Source organism: Mollisia scopiformis (genome assembly GCF_001500285.1).
Source record: "Mollisia scopiformis unplaced genomic scaffold LY89scaffold_24, whole genome shotgun sequence".
In the NCBI taxonomy this organism is placed as follows: Eukaryota; Fungi; Ascomycota; class Leotiomycetes; order Helotiales; family Mollisiaceae; genus Mollisia; species Mollisia scopiformis.
Window position 1 is genome coordinate 740,095 of NW_017263604.1, and position 23,491 is coordinate 763,585.

General features: G+C 47.9%; 10 protein-coding genes across 10 annotated transcripts; 6 read left to right on the forward strand and 4 right to left on the reverse strand.

The window, feature by feature from the left end:
• Window positions 1–49: 49 nt before the first annotated feature.
• On the reverse strand, window positions 50–950 carry LY89DRAFT_689167 (uncharacterized protein). The gene is made up of 3 exons (XM_018215854.1): window positions 839–950; window positions 642–787; window positions 50–587 (listed from the first exon to the last, which is right to left on the reverse strand). Exons 1-3 carry the CDS (start codon window positions 909–911, stop codon window positions 447–449), a joined length of 360 nt encoding a protein of 119 aa, XP_018065637.1. The 5' UTR covers window positions 912–950; the 3' UTR covers window positions 50–446.
• A 741-nt stretch (window positions 951–1,691) lies between these two features.
• On the forward strand, window positions 1,692–2,782 carry LY89DRAFT_594951 (mitochondrial carrier; the record flags this gene model as incomplete). The annotated part of the gene is made up of 2 exons (XM_018209831.1): window positions 1,692–1,799; window positions 1,850–2,782. The coding sequence occupies 2 exons, from the start codon at window positions 1,692–1,694 to the stop codon at window positions 2,780–2,782; spliced, it is 1,041 nt and encodes a 346-aa protein (XP_018065638.1).
• A 697-nt stretch (window positions 2,783–3,479) lies between these two features.
• LY89DRAFT_689169 (uncharacterized protein) lies at window positions 3,480–4,412 on the reverse strand. The gene is made up of 3 exons (XM_018215855.1): window positions 4,372–4,412; window positions 3,716–4,288; window positions 3,480–3,648 (listed from the first exon to the last, which is right to left on the reverse strand). Exons 2-3 carry the CDS (start codon window positions 4,034–4,036, stop codon window positions 3,568–3,570), a joined length of 402 nt encoding a protein of 133 aa, XP_018065639.1. The 5' UTR covers window positions 4,037–4,288; window positions 4,372–4,412; the 3' UTR covers window positions 3,480–3,567.
• Window positions 4,413–5,562: 1,150 nt separating this feature from the next.
• On the forward strand, window positions 5,563–8,700 carry LY89DRAFT_241954 (uncharacterized protein). The gene is made up of 3 exons (XM_018206115.1): window positions 5,563–5,905; window positions 6,078–8,080; window positions 8,131–8,700. The coding sequence occupies exons 1-3, from the start codon at window positions 5,758–5,760 to the stop codon at window positions 8,647–8,649; spliced, it is 2,670 nt and encodes an 889-aa protein (XP_018065640.1). The 5' UTR covers window positions 5,563–5,757; the 3' UTR covers window positions 8,650–8,700.
• Window positions 8,701–9,017: 317 nt separating this feature from the next.
• On the forward strand, window positions 9,018–11,296 carry LY89DRAFT_786901 (tubulin-domain-containing protein). The gene is made up of 5 exons (XM_018223026.1): window positions 9,018–9,304; window positions 9,433–9,491; window positions 9,546–9,855; window positions 9,936–10,438; window positions 10,541–11,296. Exons 1-5 carry the CDS (start codon window positions 9,290–9,292, stop codon window positions 11,022–11,024), a joined length of 1,371 nt encoding a protein of 456 aa, XP_018065641.1. The 5' UTR covers window positions 9,018–9,289; the 3' UTR covers window positions 11,025–11,296.
• Window positions 11,297–11,701: 405 nt separating this feature from the next.
• LY89DRAFT_723106 (T-complex protein 1) lies at window positions 11,702–13,868 on the reverse strand. The gene is made up of 6 exons (XM_018218789.1): window positions 13,741–13,868; window positions 13,649–13,684; window positions 13,580–13,595; window positions 12,877–13,532; window positions 12,023–12,827; window positions 11,702–11,962 (listed from the first exon to the last, which is right to left on the reverse strand). Exons 1-6 carry the CDS (start codon window positions 13,786–13,788, stop codon window positions 11,925–11,927), a joined length of 1,599 nt encoding a protein of 532 aa, XP_018065642.1. The 5' UTR covers window positions 13,789–13,868; the 3' UTR covers window positions 11,702–11,924.
• Window positions 13,869–13,986: 118 nt separating this feature from the next.
• Window positions 13,987–16,063, forward strand: LY89DRAFT_689173 (26S proteasome subunit P45). The gene is made up of 6 exons (XM_018215856.1): window positions 13,987–14,081; window positions 14,224–14,260; window positions 14,315–14,364; window positions 14,414–14,528; window positions 14,578–14,807; window positions 14,856–16,063. Exons 1-6 carry the CDS (start codon window positions 14,074–14,076, stop codon window positions 15,733–15,735), a joined length of 1,320 nt encoding a protein of 439 aa, XP_018065643.1. The 5' UTR covers window positions 13,987–14,073; the 3' UTR covers window positions 15,736–16,063.
• A 1,019-nt stretch (window positions 16,064–17,082) lies between these two features.
• On the reverse strand, window positions 17,083–18,416 carry LY89DRAFT_739485 (uncharacterized protein; the record flags this gene model as incomplete). The annotated part of the gene is made up of 5 exons (XM_018220466.1): window positions 17,083–17,527; window positions 17,594–17,736; window positions 17,789–18,013; window positions 18,102–18,206; window positions 18,255–18,416. 5 exons carry the CDS (start codon window positions 18,414–18,416, stop codon window positions 17,083–17,085), a joined length of 1,080 nt encoding a protein of 359 aa, XP_018065644.1.
• A 1,217-nt stretch (window positions 18,417–19,633) lies between these two features.
• Window positions 19,634–22,082, forward strand: LY89DRAFT_655080 (amino acid transporter). Its single transcript, XM_018212326.1, has 10 exons — window positions 19,634–19,923; window positions 19,979–20,049; window positions 20,112–20,180; window positions 20,230–20,274; window positions 20,324–20,342; window positions 20,408–20,471; window positions 20,521–20,898; window positions 20,949–20,969; window positions 21,122–21,450; window positions 21,527–22,082. The coding sequence occupies exons 1-10, from the start codon at window positions 19,771–19,773 to the stop codon at window positions 21,977–21,979; spliced, it is 1,602 nt and encodes a 533-aa protein (XP_018065645.1). The 5' UTR covers window positions 19,634–19,770; the 3' UTR covers window positions 21,980–22,082.
• Window positions 22,083–22,259: 177 nt separating this feature from the next.
• On the forward strand, window positions 22,260–23,468 carry LY89DRAFT_655081 (uncharacterized protein). Its single transcript, XM_018212327.1, has 4 exons — window positions 22,260–22,479; window positions 22,570–22,694; window positions 22,779–22,961; window positions 23,022–23,468. The coding sequence occupies exons 1-4, from the start codon at window positions 22,379–22,381 to the stop codon at window positions 23,303–23,305; spliced, it is 693 nt and encodes a 230-aa protein (XP_018065646.1). The 5' UTR covers window positions 22,260–22,378; the 3' UTR covers window positions 23,306–23,468.
• Window positions 23,469–23,491: the final 23 nt, after the last annotated feature.

A 23,491-nucleotide genomic window follows, 5' to 3' on the forward strand; every position in this document is an offset into this window, starting at 1 on the left:
TCCAAGTGGAAAATACCAGGTATGGAGAGAGAATGTAGTCTTGGACAGTTGGCGAGTAGACTCTTGATTGGGGGTTTGACAGCTGAATGAAGGGCGCTATTGTGGTTTCTTGATGTGGCTACCTTCTTGTGTAGTGTGCTCTGCGCATATTCTATCTTGAACACTGACTCTTGCAAAAAGTCGCTGTAGCTTATAGGAGAAAATTCCTACTCAATGCAAGTTTGCAGTATTGCGTATTGCTTCCTTGGTATGCTGGACACGATACTGTTCAAGTATGTTCCTTGTCGTGACTTCTTTTTGCCAACCCTTCAGAAGAGCACCTAAACACCAGATCCTTTTCCATGCCATCAAACCAAGACGCCACCATATGCATGATTTTGAGAGATCACCCAGAGAGTCGAAGATCCCAGGAATACCCAGTTATAACCGTGAACAGAATGCTCTGATCATGACTTCAAGAGTTTATTCCTCTTTTCCTTTTTCTTTAATCGCTCCACCCTTTTTCTATGCATCGTCTCTGCCAACTTCTCATACCGAGCCTTCTCCTCTTTTGCAGCACGCTTGTCCCTCAGAGCAGTTATCCTCCTCTATAGACCTGTCAGCGCTTCGATCCTCCACTTTACCCCTCCAAGACTACCCACCTGTCTCTCGGCCTCTTTCTCTTCCTTCATCTCCTTCTCCTTGGCCTTGACAGCCGCAGTAGCTTTCCGCTCTTCCTGTCGCTTCTCATACGAAGTCATACCAGACGTAGGACGAAAAGCAGATTTTTGGGGATGCCATTGCTTTCCTACACACCGTTAGACTTGGGAAAAGTGGCAGGACGGATTGAAAGCAATACCATTCTTGCGCATTCCTTGCGCTTGCGCAGTAACTTGAGGTGCCGTAGCAGCAGTTGCGACTTCTGTAGACATTTCGACGTCTCTGAAGAAAATAATGGAGAAATTCAAAAGTTTCAATTGCCGCCAAGATTGTGATGCGGGTCTCGATCCGCAAAAAGAAAGAAAAAGTGGAGGATCAGATAATTGTTATCAGATTGAAAATTAAATCCGCGCTAGAGGCCGCGCCCGCAATTCGTTTTCTAGTCTTGAGAGATTTTTTTTCTGCAGCAGCAAAAGACGCGTCAGAGATGCAAGTACCGTTGCACTCGAGTACAAAATTATTTTTACCCCTCTTCAGCTCTGGTCATTCAATACCTATTCTTGAGCTATTTTGAAGACGAAAGGGCTCAATTTAAGCCTAAATTTAACCCTCAGACCGCTTCTCGAAATGCTTCCTCCGGGCTATCGATAAGGATCGACCACCACACACGTCTTCTTCCGTCTCCAATTCTCCTTCTCCACACTTCACCACCTTTCACCTTGGCACACACATTCTGATGGGAATATAACAAAAGGCAAGAAGTGCTCCATGTGCCTTCTTGCTCTTCAGCATCCGTGCCACATCCACGTCAGTCACTTTGGGAAACAGGTTCACTGTTGTCGTGCAAAGTGGCGTGCAACAAGTTGGACCCCAATTACTCGAACAAATCCCCCAACATTGCGCCATTGTTACAAAGAAGTTTCTGCTGGGATCTATTAGTTGGTGGCAAGATACATTGGATACAGGATCCCAAAAAGAAACAACAATTCTGTCATAATTGAGCCCACCACCGATCACGGAAGCTCCACTACGACAGTGATTTGTTCTGGAAAATGGCTACTCTCACGACGGCAGAAATTGCTCCTCAACCAACTCCAGTCTTTACAGTCAAAGGACACGAAGCTCTCATGGACGCCGTGGAAGATATCGTCTTTGGTTCTGTAACTCACCCCTCCCTTATATCATCGTCACACAAAACTAACCCCACCAGATCGCCGGTGTAGCAGGAAAATACATCGAATACCCCTTCGACACAGTCAAAGTCCGCCTACAATCTCAACCTGACCACCTCCCTCTCCGCTACACTGGTCCCCTAGACTGTTTCCGCCAGTCTATCCGCAGCGACGGCATACTGGGTCTCTACCGCGGCATCTCCGCGCCTCTCGTGGGCGCAGCTCTCGAAACCTCCTCCCTCTTCTTCTGGGAACGCGTAGGCCGCGAATCACTGTTCGCAGCAGGCCTCTACCAGCGCGAGAAACCCCTCCCGCTCTCTGCCCTCTGGCTCACGGGCGCCATCTCAGGCGCCTTTACAAGTCTGGTACTCACACCCGTCGAGCTCGTAAAATGCAAAATACAAGTTCCCATCTCTGCCTCTACGGGCAAAACGCCCACCCCATTGGCAGTAATTCGAGAAGTATTCCGACACCAAGGCCTCCGCGGCTTCTGGAATGGTCAACTCGGGACACTGATCCGGGAGACTGGCGGTTGTGCAGCTTGGTTCGGCAGCAAAGAAACCGTCACTCTCCTCTTTCGACATCTAAACTCTCGCTCAGCTACCAATACTTCCTCTCTCCCCCAGCACAAGAACCCCAATCCCCAAAACCTCCCAACAACATCCTCAGACCTCGACCTCACGCCCCTCCCCCTCTGGCAACAAGCCCTCGCTGGCGCCTCAGCAGGAATGTCGTACAACTTCCTCTTCTTCCCCGCGGACACGATCAAGAGCCGGATGCAGACGGTGGCCGTCGACAATAAAGCGGAAGTGCAGAAGAAGTTCTGGCAGGAGGGCGTGGCGATTTGGAGGGCGTATGGGGTTAAGGGGTTGTATAGAGGGTGTGGGATTACGGTTATGAGGAGTGCGCCCAGTAGTGCCTTTATTTTTATTATCTTTGATGCTTTGAAGGGGAGGTTTCATCTTTCTTGAATGTCAGGGTCAGGTATCCTCGGATGTAGGTAGCGGTGTGGTGAGCATTTGGCGGAGCATATTTTTTTCTTTTCAAATATATACGAGCGTGCATGAGGTATAGATGGATGGGAACTGGATAGGTCATATTGTTTTTTACTTCGGCGTTCTCAGATGGATGGAGGTGGATTTGCATACATACCCCCGAAAACCAGAACTGAAAGTTGGTCCAGCATGGCGGCGTTGTTTTCAAAAAGTTCAAAGGCAGAATCTTAGATATCATGGTTCAATAGGCCTGGGATGGATACAAAAATTGGAGAGATTTGAGATGAAGACGAGATGCTCTCTCGTATGTGTGCGAGTGAAGGCTTCGAGAATTGTGATCTAGGGGTGAAGGAGAGGAGAAATCAAGTCTTTATTGTCTGGTTCACCAGCTGAATCTATCGCCCTATGAGGAACTGAAAAGGATACAGACAAAATTTCGCGCCTCAAGTACTGGGCCCATTTTCAACATCAATGACTTTCAAATCTCTCTGCTTCTGCAGGACAATTAGGTGTTTGTAATACTTTAGGCTGTGTCAAACATTACACATCTACCTGTGAATGTCCGTCCGGGTGTTGGACATTGGAAGATAGTCAAAACTGGACTTAGTTCTGTACTCTGAATTGCGCACCATCACTGAACTTTCAAATTTGACTTGTTATTCATAGAATGCATTGCTTAACTTCTCCATCTGAAAGAAGAGAGTTACTTCCCCATACTGTCCACCCAAAGCCACCGTGTTTTAGTTATAAGAATTGAGACTTTACTTCTTCTCATCCACATATCTAGTATCCTTCCCCGCCGGACTAGCATCAACCTCCTTATCCTTCAAATTCCAGTCATTCTATTCCTCTCATTAGCCCTCATCCCTCACCCCAACTTAAAACCAAGGAAACAAAAAAAAAACTCACCAAATACCCAACCCCGGCACTCAAATAAGTAGCAAACCCCAACCACCCAAGATACGGCACCAACGCCCACGCAGCCCCCTCATCAACCTGCCCCCACACATACGCCAAATACCCCGTCACGCCCGTAAGCGCCACGATGTCAACCGTCGCTTCAATCGGTCGCTTTGCTACGAAGAAGAGCGGCATCCAGATTAGGTTTAGCCCGAGTTGGATGGTGTAGAGTGTGGCGCCTTGCTTGGTGAGGAGGAGCTTGGAGGCGGAGGAGAGGGGCGAGGTGCCGGTGCTGTAGGCGCGGTAGGCGGAGTAGCCCACTATTGACATAATAAATCAGTATACAGTTTTGATAAAGATGTGGGAGCTGAGTAGCTCGTGCGAGGACGGGAAATGTATCTTCGTTGGTGAATCGCTCTCGAGCATGATTACGATGGCGTCGATTTCTGGGATGGATTCAAATTGGGGTAGAGGTTGACGTACTGAGGCCGTATAATACAGTCCATGCTGGACCGAAGACGTAGGGGGGTGGGCGGTAGGGTGGTTGGCGAAGGGCGAGGTAGGTTTTTTGGGTTTCTTTTGCTGAGAGGGAGGAGAGTTAGTTGTGCTGTTTGTTGAGATGGAGGAGTAGAGAAGTGGTGATTGGATTGGGATGGAATACATACGTCGAACGGAAAATCCTACTGCGGTTCCTAAGGCTATGGGAAATAGGATTGAGGCAGCGGGGTTGGCGAAGATTGCTGCTGGGAGCGTGAGGGAGGGGATGAAGGTCGTCATTTCGACGATGCTGGGGAGTGTGAGGTTAGCTGAGTTTCAATGTTTGATTGTGATTTGTAGGATTGAAGGTCTGGAAAGATGGAAAGAAATGAAGTATGGGAAGAGTAAATGTTGTTGTGATAAAGGACAACAACGGCTCGAAGCTCCCCTCGAAATGACGTAGGATCACATGTACTGAAGCTCGAACAATGTAAAGAAAAGGAAATATATGAGATGAAAGGGATTGAATAGTGCACTTACAGCTTGATTGTTATTTTCTTTCAACAATTGACGTTGTTTAACAACGTCAAGATTGTAGGACAGAAGAAGAAACGGGTGGTCGAAGATATGGTCCCATCTCATGTACCCAGGATCAGCTCACCCTTCACTCCAGCCAGTAAAGCTGTCTTGGAACGTAAGCGTGCCTGGTGAATGTGGCACCCCGGAAAGTCCACGAATCGGCTAGACTAGGCTATATATGGCTCTAGTCCACTCTCGAGCTGTCCCCGCTTTTATTCTCCTTCTCATCCAATAACGACAACCCCCAAGCATTTCAGTACCCAAGTCTTTCCTAGGTCCACGCCGTCTTCGCGCTCTCCAGCCCCCATCCAACCACAATGGTCGCGCCCCAACTCGACTCGGAGCCAGACCCAATGGCTCGTCGTCGCAGCCTTCAGCCGACCTCCTCCTCTTACTCTCCCACTCTCAATCATCCTCTTCCTCTCGTCGACCTCTCCAACCTCGCCGTGGATGAGTACAGTCCTGCGCAACAGCAGCTGTGGAATAGTCCTCAATCATCTTGTTCGTCAATCCTTTTTATTATTATTCCCCCAAACCAGCCCTTGTACCTTTCAAGAAAGTGTCTCGCAGCTTCAGCTTCTCCTCTTCTTTTCGAGATCAGATAGTTGTCGTCGTCCTCGTTCGTTAGCCATTGATAGGCGCTGACATCCAACCTTTCTACCTCAATTTTCTCACTCGTTCAACTCGCGCCCCCCAATACACCCCAATTATCATCATTACTGCTGCTCTATACTTTATACTTTATACTTCTTTCTGCTTTTTGAACACTCCTCTCTGACAGGCAATCATGTCGCCAAACAGCAGTAGCTCCGTTGTCATATCCTCACTTCAACAAGCACCTGGTGTCACTTGACAATCGACAAACCCCTCCTTACGACGAATTCGCGATCCACTTCAGAGAACCTCACGTTCTACCACTTCGATTGGCGAACGAGATCCCTCGATTTCCAACACATCCAACCGGATCATATTATCGACCCAGAGCTTATCATACAATGGATGCATATCCGAGTTACAGAGAGCCGCCCCTCGCGAGGTCGCCTCAGGAAAGAACAAGCTGGAGCAGTCGCGACGATGGATACAGGCCGAATGACCGTGCGGACAATTCGCGCAATGATAACTTCTACCGTGGCAGATCTCCCGGTATGTTCACTTTTCGAGAGTTTTCTGTCTCACCCAAGCGGCTACATCCGCTACCTGCAGTTGCGAGGCTGGATGCCGTTCTACAGGACAATGTCACTGTCGCAATCTTGAAACGAGATCCCTTTCTTATTCATTCATTCCATTGAACACTTCGCTTACATTTCTTCATCAGGAGTTGATCGTGGTCGCCGAACACGAGACCGAAGTCGATCGCCAGCAATCGTTGATCGCTACGAGCCATCCGGTCGCCTTCCAAGAGACGATTATGACAGAAGAGATCGAGGACGCGATCGTGATACCCGCCGTTCGCCTGCTCCTATAAATATTGACAGATATGTTCCCGGTCAAGATCCTCCCGCAATCACTGCCAATCCTCTTCAAGACCCAGCTATGCTCGCATTTCAAGTAGGCTTTTCATACTTCGGTGAATGGTGGCGCACAAATGAGAAGATTAAGGAAGAAAAGGAACGCATCAAGACTGGCAGACGACCGGAGCCTCGTCGTGATGGACCCGAAGAACGCGAAAAGGAAAAGGCTAGGATTCAGGTAGCGTACGATGCGTACAAAGAGGAGTTACAGGCCAAGATGGCGAGGTCATTCGTTCAAGAGCACAAGACCGAACAATGGTTCCAGGAGAGGTACTACGCAGAAGTCCGAGATCCATTAAAGGCACAGCTCAACGAATTTCGACGAGGCAACTATAGCCAGTGGGAACAAGACCTTGAGTCGGGAACATTCGATGAGTATTCTCTGGAAGGTATTCCAAAGAATGAAAGCAACGGTGCTGGAGGAGTTGTTGAGAAGGAAGAGGGAGAGACTACAGCTACCAATGAGGTGCTTGGTGTTGGTGATCTTGTTCCTTCTCGAGGAAGTGATATCAGGGACGAGAACGCATACCAACCTACTCTCCTAATCAAGACCATTGCACCTCATGTCAGCCGTCAAAATCTGGAAGCTTTCTGCAAAGAGCATCTAGGTGAAGATGAAGGCGGCTTTAAGTGGTTAAGCTTGAGCGATCCAAATCCGAGCAAGCGTTATCATCGTATCGGATGGGTTATGTTACATCCAGCCCCAGAAGCAATTCCTATTGTTGACCGACCGGAACCCAAGGATGAGGATGGAGATGTTGAGATTGTAGCTCCACCAGTCCCTGAGAGCACAGCTGTGAAGGCTTTGGAGGCGATCAACGGCAAGACTGTCAAGGACGAAGCTAGAGGAGATTTCACTTGTCACGTTGGAGTTCACGCTCCCCCAACTCAGCCACGGAAGAAGGCTTTGTGGGACTTGTTCTCAGCACCAGAACGTATTGAGAAGGACCTGGAGCTCGCGCAACGCTTGGTTCAGAAATACGAGGAAGACTACGAATCGGATTTCAATGCTGTTTTGAAGATCGAGGAACGTGTTGAAGATCTCAGGCAGCAAGGACGCTTACAACCTCCTGTAACTGCACCAGTAGTCAAGAAGGTCAAGAAAACTCGTGATTACCTTGGTCTTGATGAGGCAATGGACGAGGGAGAGGAGATTGAAGAGGAAGAGGAAGACGACGAGGAGGAAGGTGCTTTAGACGATGAGGTTGATGATGAAGATCTTCTTGTCAAGAAGAAGCAGCTTGATCTGATGGTCGAGTATCTTCGCCGAGTTTTCAACTTCTGCTTCTTTTGCGTTTTCGAGAGCGATTCAATCCACGAACTCATCCGAAAATGTCCAGGAGGTCATCTCCGTCGACCACGCAACACTTTGAGCTCTGCTGGAAAGGCTGCAGCTAAAGCCAGTGCGCTGGGCGAACCTTTTCCTGGAAAGAAGAGAACCAATACAGACTTGACCGAAGATTCGGAGACAGGACCAATGTCTCCAGGAGAAGAACGAAAGTTCCAACGTAACAGCACAGCTTCGAAGGCAGAACAGCAACTTCAGCGTGCTTTCAACTGGGTCAAGACTTTCGAAGAAAAACTCATGCAAATTCTCGAACCAGAATCAGTTGATGTACGTAAGCTGGGTGGAAAGCCAACTGAGGAGGCATTGAAGGAAGAATTGGCCAAGTATGTGAAGCAGGAAGATGACCACAAGTTCAGATGCCGGGTCCCAGAGTGTACCAAGCTTTTCAAGGAGGAACATTTCTGGAAGAAGCACGTGGAGAAGCGTCATCCAGAATGGCTAGAGGGCTTGAAGAAAGACGTAAGTGAAGTTGCTTATCCTTCGTCATGAATTTGACTAACTTTCCGCAGTTTGATCTCATCAATACCTATGTCATGGATCCTGCTCACATAGCTCCGTCACGATCGGATGCTAATAGCAATGGTCACTTCCCTCCTTCGAATGGTCATGTCCCAGCTGGAACTCCACGAGGATTCAATCTTCAGAACTTCAGTTTGACTGGTATGCCGCCAATGCAAGGTTTTGGTCAACAAGGATTCGCGCCTTTCTTCCCTGGTGCCGTTCCCGGTGCCGCTGGATGGAATGCAGCCGATCGTGGTGCAGGTCCAATTCGCAGAGGCGGTAGACCCTACCAAAATAATGCTCGCGCTGGTCCATACGATCGCCGACAACGACCAGATGCTGGTAGACTCAGTCCACCGCCTGGATCACGTCGTGGAGGTATGGCGTCGGGTAGTGGTCGTTGGGGTGATGGAGCAGCTGGAGGTGCTGCGGTTGGTCCCCGTGAAGCCGTCCAAGGCAGAAGTCTCAAGTCTTATGAAGATCTTGATGCTGTGGCTGGTGGTGGTTCGGGCGAGCTCAATTATTAAAAGGGAAAGGTGGACAAAACGATTCTCCGAAAAGATACATGGCGTTACGATGTTATGCAGCAGGGAGGTAGCTTTGTCTTCATAGCTGCGAATTAGCTACCTCAGTCTGCGTTTGTACCATAGCATGGAATGGAAATTGCAAATCGTCCAGCTTTGCTACTTATGCCTTGTGACCTCAATATGTCGTGCTATACTTCAGATGCGTAGGTATGCTGTGTTCCTGTCACCATACTACCGCAGCAACAGTGCAACACAACAACAACGCGTACAGTTTCGTGTAATAAACAACCAGCACTTCTTCTCTCAATAAATAGTTCTTAACCCTTAGCCCTGCTCTTCCCCTTCCAATTAAATGCAACTCCTCCACGTGACGATAAACAATCGGCACATCCGTCGCTGCAGGGGTTTCACACCGCCTCTGCTGTGGCGCGTCACTCATTGGTTCTGACCCCTCGCTCGTGCATAATTCGAGACCCCACCATCAAGCACAATTCAGCATCCAGCTCAAACCCACCTCCGACTTTGTCTCCTTTCTCGCTCCGTCGTGACAGGAGTTCATCCCATCTTCTACTCAGAAAGCAAGAGACACGCAAGAAGGAAGACTGAAAATTAGAGAGCGGAAAGTAAAGATACAGTCAAGATGACGAGAGGAGAGGTATGTCTACTCTGTGATTCGCGTTTGTTTGCGGGGAAGGGGGAATTCAGGGGCAGATTGGTGCTGTGTTGTGTTCATCCCAACACCGGAGTAGAAAAGCAAAGAGATATCATCTAACATCCCCTCAGATTCTACACCTACACATCGGCCAAGCCGGCACCCAACTCGGAAACAGCGCCTGGGAACTGTACATCTCCCTCCCTCCTCCCGTCTTCAACCTGCCTAGCTAACCCGCCTCCAGATACCTCCTCGAACACGGCCTCAAGCAAGATGGACGTCCCGACCCCGACGCCAAAGCCCTCCACGATTCCGGCGAGCTCGACACCGTGTTCACGGAAACGGGATCCGGGAAGTACGTCCCGCGCTCCATCTTCGTGGACCTGGACCCGTCGCCTATAGATGAGATCCGTACGGGGGATTATAGACAACTGTTCCATCCCGAGTTGTTGATTAGTGGGAAGGAGGATGCAGCGAATAATTATGCTAGGGGTCATTATACGATTGGGAAGGAGATTTTGGATGGCACGCTGGATAAGATTAGACGGGTTTTGGTTTGTCTCCTTCACTTACACTTTCCCTATTCTTTTCATAGTGAAGATTGGAAAATAAGAGCTGACTTGTTGGGATATAGGATAACTGCTCCTCCCTCCAAGGCTTCCTAATCTTCCACTCCTTCGGTGGAGGAACCGGCTCAGGCTTTGGCTCCCTCCTCCTCGAACGCCTCTCCACAGACTACGGCAAGAAATCCAAACTCGAATTCGCCGTCTACCCCGCGCCCCGCGTCTCCACCGCCGTCGTCGAACCCTACAACGCCGTCCTATCCACGCACTCCACCATCGAGAACTCGGACTGTACTTTCCTGGTCGACAACGAGGCCGTGTACGACATCTGTCGTCGAAACCTCGACATCCCTCGTCCGTCCTTCGAGCATCTTAATCGATTGATCGCGCAGGTTGTGAGCTCGATTACGAGTAGTTTGAGGTTTGACGGCGCGTTGAATGTCGATTTGAATGAGTTCCAGACGAATCTCGTGCCGTATCCTAGGATCCATTATCCGTTGATCAGTTACGCGCCTGTGATTTCGGCGGCGAAGAGTAGTCATGAGAGTTTCAAGACGCAGGATTTGACTTTGCAGTTTGTTTCCCCTTTCTTTTCTCCCTTTGCTCCCTCTCTCTTCATCCCTATTCCTTCCCTCAGATGTGGACAAGAGAAAATGGTTAATGACGGAATAAACAGATGCTTCGAACCCAACAACCAAATGGTAGTCTGTGACCCCCGCAACGGCAAATACATGGCCGTCGCACTCCTCTACCGCGGCGACGTCGTCCCCCGCGACTGCAACGCCGCCGTCGCCTCCCTCAAAGCCAAGACCTCCTTCAACCTCGTCGAATGGTGCCCCACGGGCTTCAAGCTCGGCATCAACTACCAAAAACCCATGTCGGTGCCCTCTACGTCTCCCAACGATGGCGCGCTGGCGTCCGTGGACAGGAGCGTCAGTATGCTGAGCAATACGACGGCGATTGCGGAGGCGTGGTCTAGGTTGGATCATAAGTTCGATCTGATGTATAGTAAGCGCGCGTTTGTGCATTGGTATGTGGGTGAGGGCATGGAGGAGGGGGAGTTTAGTGAGGCGAGGGAGGATTTGGCGGCGTTGGAGAAGGATTATGAGGAGGTTGCTGCGGATAGCTTTGAGCCTGGGGAGGGCGAGGAAGAGTATTAGTGAGTGAGCAGGTATGCGAGCATTGGGTTGTGAATGTTCGAGGGAGTAAGTAGATGCGCGAATTTCGGGATGTAAACATCGGAGCGTGGTTCGGGTGTGAAGGTCGATGTCTGTGTGTGGCACGCGAACACAATGTTTCTGCTTTGGATACATGTTTTGGCAATGCAATGTGTGGAGCGAATACCTTTCCTTTTTTGCGGGTGGTGGATTTTTTCATGCAAGCAAGAAATAACACAAGAAAGAAAATAGGTAGTGGGAGTAGGTAGAGTAGTGAGCAATGAATTATGAAGATTTGATTTCTGTTTTTTTTTAATTGGGGTGTCTAATGGTAACTAAGTGACTTTGTGGTGAATTTTGCTGTAGATCGTACTTCTGAGCACTTATTCAATACCTAAGTAGAGTAAGTGCTACTTAAAGAAAGGACTCGGTTACTAGAAACCAATAAGTGCTTTGCAAATACTTGTGCAATAAGAAGCAAGTCAGGGTCGAGTTTTGTTGCCCATATCACCTCTGAGATTCTGTTCAGATACTATTAGACAAAAAAATACTAATCGATTGCAGTAAGTGCTACTCAAATAAAGCAAGTGATTCTCGAACAGAGACGTTCATCTCATTATTTAGTAGGAGACGAGGACTTTGTTTCAATGCACGTAGCAAGGCCTAATCATCCATAGTGCCTAGGTATGCATGAGATGCCTTCAAGAGTTTGGAATACAGAATAAGAAGGGGCGTAGCAGTCATCTCAATCCGACATCTATTGCTCGGGAAAATTAATTTCCTAGCACGACAGTGATTTGTTGGTATAGGCAAGTATTCATGACTTTTGATATTGCTACATGACCTGTCTATTCTACAATCAATCATCGCTATCAAGTCACTTCCTACCCGCGTATTCATTATCTATCTCGATAAGGCGATATCGTCGATTCTTAGGATCACTGTTACAAATTAGCTTCTCATCTTCTGGCACCAGAATTTCTGAAAGGGGAAAGACTCACTCTTCACCGTCTCAGCAGCCAACTCCACTGCACTAGTGCTCACCAACAACGGCTGCAACACATTCTCATCCGCGATATCGATCTTGACTCCGCCGCTCTTGATACTAACACCCGCATTCTTCTCTCCATACTCGTGCTTATGTCTCAGTTCCGTAACGACCTTGATGCTGTTCAGACCAGCGTTCTCCGCTAACGTGGTAGGGATCACCTCCATAGCGTCCGCGAATGCCTTCCAGCAGATAGCTTCCGTGCCTTTTAGTGCTCTCGATTGCTTCGATAGCTGGGACGCGATCTCGATTTCTGGTGCTCCTCCTCCGGCGATCAGGGCCTTCTTCTTAACCAAGCAGCGGATAACACAAAGTGCGTCGTGGAGAGATCGCTCTGCTTCGTCGAGGATGAGGGAGTTGGCGCCTCGGCAGACGATGCTGACTGTCTTTCCGGCGCTCTTGGTTCCTGTCACTTTGACGATTCGACTGCCGCTGCTTTGGACTTCCTCGATTAGGTCTGCGCTGCCGAGTTTGTCTTCTGTGAAGGAGTCGATATCGGCGATGGGTTTGCAGCCGGTGCTCTTGCAGATGAACTCTACTTCGTCACGCTCGATGTCTTTGATGCAGAGGATGTTGAGTTTGGCGAGGAAATGGAGAGAGAGATCGTTGACTGCGTCGCGGAGAATCGATTTTTGGATGAAGAGGACGTTGCACTTTGCTTTCTTGATCTTCTTGACCATGTTGAGGAGGTAGGTTCGTTCTTCCTTGAGGATTTTGTCCATTTGGCGGTAGTCATTTACTACGATTTGATTTTCCATCTGCGATAGATTAGCAACGCAGCCTTTTTAGTAAGGAAGGAAGACGTACGTCTGGCTTGGGTGGTGAGAGCTGGAATTGAATAAGACCAATTCTAGCCTTCTCCATTCTTACTGGTCCACCACCGCTCTTGACAACTGGTTGATCCAGAACAAGCCCGTCTACCATCTCACTGTCTTCGATCGTACCTCCGACTTTCTTCAATATCCTAATATTCTTCAAGTCCACGTTGTCCGCTGTCTTGATGTCGATGGTCTTGGTGACAGCGGTAACTGCCATAGGAGCGAGGATATTCGAATGTTGAGAGACAATCTTTGAGGAAAGCGAGGTCGTAGCAGCTTGGAGGAGGGCTGAGGTATCGTTCAGAGAGATAGGATGTGACATGTCGTGAAGAACTTGAACAGCCGCTGCTGCTGCTCTTTGGAAACTCTCCGCAATAACTGAAGGATGTATGCCTTTTTGTAATAACCTGTCTGCCGCACCAAGGAGACTTCCTGCAATAACCACAACTGATGTAGTTCCATCTCCTGCCTCAACATCTTGTGCTGCTGATAGGTCGACCAACATCTTTGCTGAGGGGTGCATGACAGACATGCTCTTCAACATGGTATTGCCGTCATTCGTGATGATAGTCTCTCCTTTGCCTGACTGGATCATCTTGTCCATACCGCGGGGTCCAAGGGAGGTTCTGACAGCATCGGCAACAGCTGAACAGGTCAGTATATGATAATCTAGGCCCGCGGGGTGTATGTACCTCTTGCAGCAAGAATCTGTAGAGTTCAAAGTCAGCATATGTCCTATCTCTGCTCGGATTCCAACTTACATTCGCCGCGCGCACTGCCATAGGCTTCTCTTTATCCTACATGGCCAATATTAACTACAGTCAAAATATTTCGAAGCTCCCAGAGCTCATACCTTGAAGGACGCATTTGTAGAATTCGCTGAAGCTTGGGAGAGAGCCATCTTGAAGTTTACCAAGTTATCTCAGGAGAAAGAAGAAGAGTAACTTTCGTGAACTTGTGAAAAATAGCTGTCGTCGCGGTCTTGCCTGATCAAGGTACGCGATTTTCGTCTTCACGCGGAATTTCTACGGTGGAAGGTTGATCCGATCCGGGCTAGCTTATTCAGTTGCCGCGCATTTGGAAGCTTGCCTTGAGGTCAACAACATCCACGAATTTCAACGAACTTCAACGCTGTCCTCTCGAATTATCCTTCTTTCAATCTTCCGCAAACCCACAATCATTCAAGATGCCTAGGTAAGTTCCATCACGCTGTCCCACCGGTGTCCCCAGTTCCTCTGGCCGCTTGCGCCTGAGGAGCAAGACGCCGGCCTCTCTCTCCCTCCGAGTCTCCTCCCCCTAGCCCCAGGACGTCCAAGCTAACATGAAGACCAAAAAGCGCTGTTGGTCGGGACTGGGAGAAACACAAAAAGGATGTAGGTGTTCCAGTATTCTTTGGGCCCTGGATCGTTGGCTAAAATCATGTACAGTTCGCGGACGATGAGATAGAAGAGAAGAAGATCACGCCTCTCACCGATGAGTACGTTGCCTTCCAAACAATCAAACCTATCAATACTCATCAATGTTAGGGATATCCAAGTGCTGAAGACATATGGCGCGGCACCATATGCTTCAGGGATCAAGAAGCTCGAGCAGCAAATCAAGGAGAAGCAGAACAGCGTGAATGAGAAGATTGGAGTCAAGGTACGGCAGGTAGATCTGAGCCTTGGAAACAAGCCCTTACATTACGCAGGAATCAGATACTGGACTAGCACCACCTCATCTCTGGGATGTTGCTGCCGATAGACAACGAATGTCCGAAGAGCAACCTCTCCAAGTCGCACGATGCACAAAGATCATTGCAGACGACAAAGATGCCGAGAAGAGCAAATATGTGATCAACGTTAAGCAAATAGCCAAATTCGTGGTCAATCTTGGGGAGCGTGTCAGTCCTACGGATATCGAGGAGGGTATGAGAGTTGGGTAAGCAGTTCTACATCGAGAAAGGCTACGTGATGCTGACTATTATAGTGTCGATCGAAACAAGTATCAGATCCTCCTCCCATTACCTCCCAAGATCGATGCCAGTGTTACAATGATGACGGTCGAGGAGAAGCCTGATGTTACGTACGGTGACGTTGGAGGATGCAAGGAACAGGTTGAGAAGCTACGGGAGGTTGTTGAAATGCCACTATTATCACCAGAACGATTCGTAAATCTCGGTATCGACCCACCAAAGGGTGCTTTGCTGTACGGCCCTCCCGGAACTGGAAAGACTCTCTGCGCCAGAGCTGTCGCCAACCGAACAGACGCGACATTCATTCGAGTTATTGGTAGCGAGCTGGTACAGAAGTACGTTGGAGAGGGAGCAAGGATGGTACGAGAACTTTTTGAGATGGCACGAACGAAGAAGGCATGTATCATTTTCTTCGACGAAATTGATGCCATTGGAGGTGCTCGTTTCGATGATGGTGCTGGAGGAGACAATGAAGTGCAGAGAACTATGTTGGAGCTGATTACTCAACTGGACGGTTTCGATGCACGAGGAAATATCAAGGTCATGTTCGCCACCAACAGACCTTCGACCTTGGATCCTGCTTTGATGAGACCGGGACGTATCGACCGAAAGATCGAATTCTCCCTGCCAGATCTCGAGGGACGTGCGAACATCCTGCGAATCCACGCCAAGAGCATGTCTGTCGAACGTGATATCAGATGGGAGCTGATTTCACGTCTTTGCCCTAACTCGACTGGTGCTGAGTTGAGAAGTGTGTGCACAGAAGCTGGTATGTTCGCCATTCGAGCACGAAGAAAGGTTGCTACCGAGAAGGACTTCTTGAGTGCGGTAGACAAGGTCATTAAGGGGAACTTGAAGTTCAACTCTACTGCTACTTACATGCAATACAACTAGACGTCTAAGATGGACTGGCAGGATGTACACTAGCAGGCGTAGGTGTTTCAGGTAGCATAATGAATTAGAGGCACGCTTTTGCCTTCATAATTATCTAGGGATGGTGATCTGCTTCTTGAGATCGCGAACTTAATGTGGCAACTTCCAATTACACCTATTCATACATAACCGTGTCAAGCATTTCCACCTAGTGGCAGTTTCAAATGTGGTTCAACTATTTTTGGGCACCGGCGATGGAAGCTGGACCAGCAGAAGATCCTCAAACTGTCAGTCACCAGCATCTCTCTCTGTGTTTCAAGCAGCATACTGAACGAGACATACATTTCAGTCTTTCCTTGATTCACGAGCGTGGCCATTCTTGCTCGGATAGTATTAAGTCAAGAAACCAAAAAGTTAGATCATTGAAAAAGCCTTAATTTGGTAAACACTAGTATCTATCTTCTCAATGATCACTCCATCCATAACACTATGCAAGTATGCTTCACCTAGAAAGTGATACACATCATATCTTTTTTCGAAGGTTCACTAGGAGCCGAATAGAGCAACCCAAAAAAATGCAAGCGGAATTTCATTTCTTTGCTACTTGTGGCCCAAATCTCATACATTCTCCCAGGAAACCGTAACACTTCCTCATCCTATGCCTGAGCACTTGGCTGCCAAAGCTTGTATCAATGGTCTTCAAATCCGGTATCTCTCTTCTATCCACGATTCACAGTCTTTGCTCAATTGTTCGGGTGCTGTCTCTCGATATCGTTGGAACAAACCCTCATCGTAATCAAATATCCCATTGAAATCATTGAAGTCTTCAGGCCCCAGTCACACTTCTCTGAATGGAGTTCAGATCCAACTCTGTCCGAGCCGAGCAACTCGCCAGAACTTTTTATTCTCCCTTTATACCCGCACTTCATCGCTCATATCCGTCTCTTCTGAAGCTTGGGCAGCCAGAGCTTCTTCTTCCCCATTCCTTTGGTATGTTCAAATTCCTCCTCTGTAGCCTTCGCTGCTGGTAATCTGAGTACTTTCGTGACTTTATAGATGATTATACCGTTAGCTGTGAGCTTCCGCGACGATTTTTCAAGAGCCACATCTGCTTTCGTATCTCGCAGTGCACTATAGACCCTCACCTCGGTCATCATGCGGATCAGTCTCGCGTTGTTGGGAGTGTAAATCTCGAATAATGTCAAGGTCATGCTTGGAATTGCACTGCAAGTGTAATCTCTCAAAGCACCTGCAAATCTTGGGAACCACGAAGGACCGTGATCATGCTCTTCAGAACAGTTGCTATTGCAGATATCGAGCTTTCACCTCCTCTGGATGATGTTCCCCATAGTATCGGTGCATCCAAGATCATCTTGCAATTCCGTATATGTGCGCTGGGTGGTTGATTTCGTTGCTATTGATCGAAGGAGCATCGGTATGCCAGCCATTGGTGTTCGAATCGGACTTCCTTGGAGTAGTATTCAAGGTTTCGTTCAAGCCGACTTCGCTCAAGTTCTGCATTGCGTAGGACGGTTTCGGTCTGGAGACTTTGTATTCGGAGCGGGGTTGGGAGGAAAAGAGCGAGCTAAGGGTGTCCCTGGTGGAGGAGGTCTTCGTCGAGTTGACAACAGTCGTCAGGCCACCGGAAGCCGTGGATTCTAGAAAGGGTCTGAGGAATGTGACGCACGCCATAAAGATGGCAAAGTTGAGTTGTATAGTAGTGGTTAGGTAGACGTAATACAACGAGCGGGTCTGATCGTGACGGTTGATGGCAGAGAAGGAGTAGATTCGCCAAGCTGTGAATGGGATGACTCTGCATGCTTGTTAGGCCATTGAGCAAGTCAAGGAGCTCTAGAAAATTGTGGAAAGTGCCTCTTACAGAAGTCGAGAACCAAACGCCATAACAACTACGCCTTTCCTTCTCCAAGGCATCCCAAGGGACCAGACGAGGTATAATGGAAGAAAGACGATCATTACGTCCGTTACGATATCGAACCCTCCATTGATTCTCCAGAAAGTATCCTATTAATTTATCAGTCATCATAGGTCATACTGTATAGCACCCCGAATGTACCGTGTTGAAGCATTTTCCGGAGATAGCTGCCCATGGTGAAGGTAGCTGACATTGAAAGGCGATCGCAAACTCAGCAGCCAGACTCCAGAGTATTGTAAAGGCTTCCAATGTCATGTTCATCGTTTGGAAACGGCATTCTGGCGATAGAACGTGAAGATACACTAGCGTTGTCATTTTTGTGAGACAAAGCGCTGGTATGTACAGTAATTGCGATGCATAGCCGTACTACTCAGATGTAAGTTTCTTTATGACATGGTTGACTCGTCCTGCATGAGTCTACTGTCTGCAGTCGAAAATATGGAGAGCAAAGTACCTTTTGAAGCCGGATTGTCTGATAATCAGTCAGAGATGATTGAGGTGTACCCAAACCATTTGCAACCGCCAACGTGATAGTAACTGTCATTGAACAGCCCAAGAGCTTGCAACGGAACCATTAGCACGATACATCGATGCTGAGGGTTCTTACCATTGTAACAATAACTAAAGCGTCATCTAGGGCCCACTTCCTCATAGCACTGTATTTGCTCCACATGCGCGTACACACGCCAAGAACCATCACTGTGGTGCCAAACCAGGCCGCTATGTTCACAACGGGGCCTTCGTTGTTGTCTGAAACGACGATTGTCATCTCGCTCGTAGACTCGCATGAGTGATGGAGCAACAAGTCAACTTGTGAGAAATGTCTGATAATAAGTTGTCAGGACTCAGCCAGCATCTATGAAGCCTGTCCCAGAGTAATCAATCTTCGAATCGAGCAAAAGGCAGTGAATCTAGGACCAACAGCTGACCCAGGATCCGAAACGATAGCAGGGAAGTCTTCACGCGGCAACACGAAGGGCTTCCGCAGACCAAATGATGCAATAATTATATCATTGTAGGATACAGGGTCTAATGTTTCTGAACGCGCGGGCATATTCAGCACGCCAGCGAAATCCAACGGGAATACCCCTAATCCCGCACCCGCACACATAGGTTTCTATGCACGCCGATCGTCTGAAGAAAGAAGCAATTCAATATTCTAACTGGATTTGGCGTCTTGAGAACGTGACGAGGGGCTGGCTTGAGGAGAATTATAGGAATCCCTATTGGGCTGTGCAAGATTAGAAGTCCGTGAACATGCTTGAAAGCTGTCTCACTTCCCTGGTTTGGGAAACATCCCTGCAAATAGTACACGCGAAGTAGGAGGCTCAAGGGTAAGAGCAAAGCCATGAATGATCTCTTGCGTTCAATACCGACGGAACGGCAGATGATATTGTTCATTGGTGGGACGGGATTTCGATCTTACCCCATGTTAGTATATTAACAAATCTCTAGTATTCCTATGACAGTTTAACGGATCGAGCACAGTCTTTGATAAACATGTCTATGGTCCTGTATTGCTTTCTGGTCAAGGAAACGCAATGATACGAGGCCGACATCGTACCTAAAAAGCTTCTCATTGCAGGATTTCTTTCACACTTCCGATTCGTCTGATTTGAATGCTTTGCCGCAGCATCCAATGCACACACATACCGACAGTTTGGAAGGCCAATATATAACATAAGCGCAGGGTCACATACCTAGGTAGGTGTGGGGGTTTAGGCCGGATCCAGGGAAAATGTTACCCGGGAAAGCTAGGGCCTTGCCGTTCCCAGAGCTTTCGATGCGACCCGGAGTGGCAGCTGTCAAACATGGACCTGGCTGCATACTCCGGCATCGACTGGTTCAGTCCAAGCGAGAATGTAACCCCAAGTGAGGAGACTGCCAATCAAGTCCATGGTCGCACTTCCCCTCCTTATCTTCACTCTCACCGATGGGGATAAGATTGGCCCGCTTCTCATACGAGCAGCTCATGGGGTTTCGTCTCCATGATTTCTCGTTTCTGCTCCTCGTTTATCAACTGAATTTCAAAGTGCCATCGCTAAGCAATCCCACCAGTTTTTGCCTTTTGAGCATTAATTTTCATTTGATATCTTGATAAAGTTGTTCACAACAACATCAACATGGATGACAAGGCTCTCGGTTCTTTTGGAGACTTGGAGCTTGCCGATCAGGCCGGAAGCGCAAGTCCAATTCCAGATGTTGGCGGCAATTGGTCCAACATGACCAGAGACGAAAGAGAGATGGCATTCTATGGCAAAAAGGAACAACTGAAGGTCCGTGGACTAAGTGGCAGAGCCTCAGTAACGTCTCGACACTGATGAGGAGCAGCGGAGATTCGGCTTCCTATCCATTACCGGATTCATTTGCAGTCTGCTAGCAACTTGGGAAATACTACTTGCGCAAGTTCCGATACTTCTTCTGCTCTGAATTTTAATTATTGATCAAGCTAACTTGTGTATAGTGTCTTCCTATACGGCTTTGAGAATGGAGGTCCTGCCGGCCTGGTCTATGGTTATATCTTCTGTTGGGTGTATGAAATCTCCAAAGTCATTTTCTCAGCACTAACTTGAGTTCGCTAGTGGCACACTCGCGTCGATGGCTTCATTGGCAGAGTTGGCTTCGATGTAAGTCCAGAGCGAGATGTTGGGTTTCAGAACACTGACGGTTGCTTAGGATGCCTTTAGCAGGTGGGGTGTGTTCTTCAATCCCCACAGTGATTTGTTGGAAGATTGGCATACATTCTGACCTGTTCGCCAGCAATACCATTGGGTGTCTATTTTAGCGCCGCCCAGCACAGCAAAATTCCTCAGCTTTATTACAGGTAAGATGATGCAATGTCAACCATACTACATGCTGACATCTTGTGAAAGGTTGGCTTACAGTAATTGCCTGGGAGTTCGGCCAAGCTTCTGCGGGTTTCCTCGGAGCAACAATTATCCAAGGACTAATCATCCTCAATCAGCCCAACTACGTGCCTACTAGATGGCAAGGCACACTCCTCTATTATGCTGTTCTAGCTTTTATGGTATTTATAAACACATTCCTAGCAAGATGGCTTCCTAAGGTTGAGGGAGTATTTCTTACAATCCATGTAATTGGATTCTTCGCAGTGCTTATTCCGTTGGTGTATTTGGGTCCTCATGGCGATGCGAAAGATGTCTTTGCAACTTTTATCAACGGAGGCGGATGGAGCACTGACGGGTTGTCATTTTTCGTTGGGATTATTACCAGTGTCTACACTTTCACAGGTAATGCTTAATCCAGCCTAATAAATGATATTCTGCTAACCCCTTTGAAGGAGCTGACAGCGCCAACCATAGTTAGTATCCACCAAGTTCTTTGTCCCTTCACCAGATTCCGTACCAAATGCTACGGAACATCATTCAACTCCGAAACTCCCTTGCTTTCTTAAGGCATACTTAATCCTCCTACATTCTTTATGAAGAAGTAATGCTAAGAGATTCTCCACAGTGGCTGAAGAGGTCCACAATGCTACGACAGTTGTTCCTTGGGCCATAGTCGCAACCATAATTGTCAACGGAATTTTGGGCCTTGCAATGCTGATTGCACTCTTATTTTGCCTTGGGAATACTGACGCTGCCCTGAATACTCCCACCGGAATACCCTTCATCGAGATCTTTGCCCAGGCGACAAGTAGCAATACGGGTGCCACGGTCATGGCGAGCCTGATTCTCTTCCTAGTGGCTGCTGGGTCAAGCGGCACTATGGCCACTGCTTCTCGTCTTCTGTGGTCATTGGCTAGAGACAATGGCGTCCCATTCAGTGGATATATCAAGCGTGTAAGTCTTCCGATCTTCCACTACTCCTTGCGGCACTCGTTGAAATGCTGAAAACTGATTTTCATTCTGCTAATAGGTCCATCCTTCAACACGTCTCCCCATATTCGCAGTTCTTGTCTCCGCTGGCATTGCCTTTCTTCTCGCTCTCATCAACATTGGAAGCACAGCTGCTTTCAATGCAATCGTGAGCGTCGCCGTGGCAGGCTTTATGGCATCCTACACTGTACCCGTCGCTCTCATACTTTACAAACGACTTCGAAATGATCCAGTCAAGGACAAACTCAACTGGGGCCCTTGGTGTATGGGGCCAATCTTTGGACCAATTGTCAATGCAGTCGGTTTGATATACAGTATCATTGCATTGTTCTTTAGTTTTTTTCCGTCTACGGTAACGGTTACGGCCACAACCATGAATTGGAGTTGTGCTCTTTTTGGAGGTTCGGTGATTTTCAGTATTGTGTACTACATGGTATATGGAAGACACACATATAAGTGGCCAGTTGTGGATACTATCAGGAGAAATCAATAAATATAGACAGTGCAGCGAGGCGTTGGTCTGATAAAAATGAAACAATATGTGAGAGTATCGCACACTCCTAAAAGCTGCAGATAAAAATAACAGACTGACTTCCGTATCTGGCATACGCATAAACTATCTACAATGATTGAATCCTCCAAAGCCTCATTTGCTACCCCTCTTTCTGGGTACACACTATTGGACGCCTCTGGATATTCAGACCCACACCACCCTATATGCAGGCCAGCCGTCCTCGCATACCCAATCCAATGTGGCAAGATAAAGTCCACCATCAGACTTTCCTGTTCAACTGACACATCCCACTTATGGTTCCCGAGTACTCGGAATCGCCAGCGTCTGTTTTCAATACAAGGTTTTCAAGGTTACAGTCTTACGCGTACACATAGAAGCATGGACTCCATTCAGAAACCGCCCCTACAACTTCTCGTCGCTGAGCCGTCAGATGCTCTCGAGATTCTGGAAATGCAAATAGCTTCTTTCAAGGATCCCTAGTAAGTGAAATGCTTCAACGGATAGCATATATCTCAAACTCCTGAAGATCTAGAGAGTCTCTATTCTTGCAGTTCTAATTCGGTATACAGTGAATGGGGTTTCTATGTCCTATTTCCGGAAAAAGAAGATAGAGAAAAAGGAGTGAAGAGAATGCTTGATTTATGGCTAAATGATCCAACCGCTACATATATAAAAGTCGTTGATACGGAGACTAGTAAGCTTCAATCTTAATTTCGAAGCGAGATATATTGCTCTGCAGTCTAAGCAGTGCGAAGAACTTATTTCCTAATGTGTGCAGGGAAAATCATCAGCGCGGCAAAATGGTGCATTCACAAAGAGCCACCTCCCAAATCCGCAACCGTGAGCCAGAAGATTCATTTCGATTGGCTGCCTGATGCGGATTCGAACGAATGGGGTGAAGAAATCTGGGACTTTCTGCTTCAAGGGCAATTGGCAAGATTGCAACATGGAGGTTGCTGCAGTATGTTCATTCAAAGTCACTTCAACGTTAGAGTTGACAAGGAACTAATTTGACTCCAAGTCATCGAAATGCTCTGCACGCATCCAGAACACCAACGTCGAGGTGCGGGTTCGATGTTGATGAAGTGGGGAATTGACATCGCAGATAGTTTGGGTTTGAGAGCGTTTGTTCAAGGCACTCACCAAGGGAAAGAACATTTGTATCAGAAGTTCGGGCTTATGGACCATGAAGGCTGGCTTACGGTTCCTGTGTCCGAGAAGCATAAGGACAGACCTGTTGTTGGGTGGTTCAACCTTGAGAGACCGGCAAAGACTGCCCATGTAGAGGCCAAGGACTCTACCTGATGCCGACCTGCGAGAGCAACTCGTGGAATCATACATACCATCCTGATGCTCTGTTATTATTATGTTACTTGTATTTAGAAAGATCGGAGAAGTAAAGGAGATCTGCTTGTCACTGTTCTGGTCATCAGTCATAGCTCATCATAACTCATGTCTTTACTATGGCAACGGAAGCAAAGTCCCGACGTA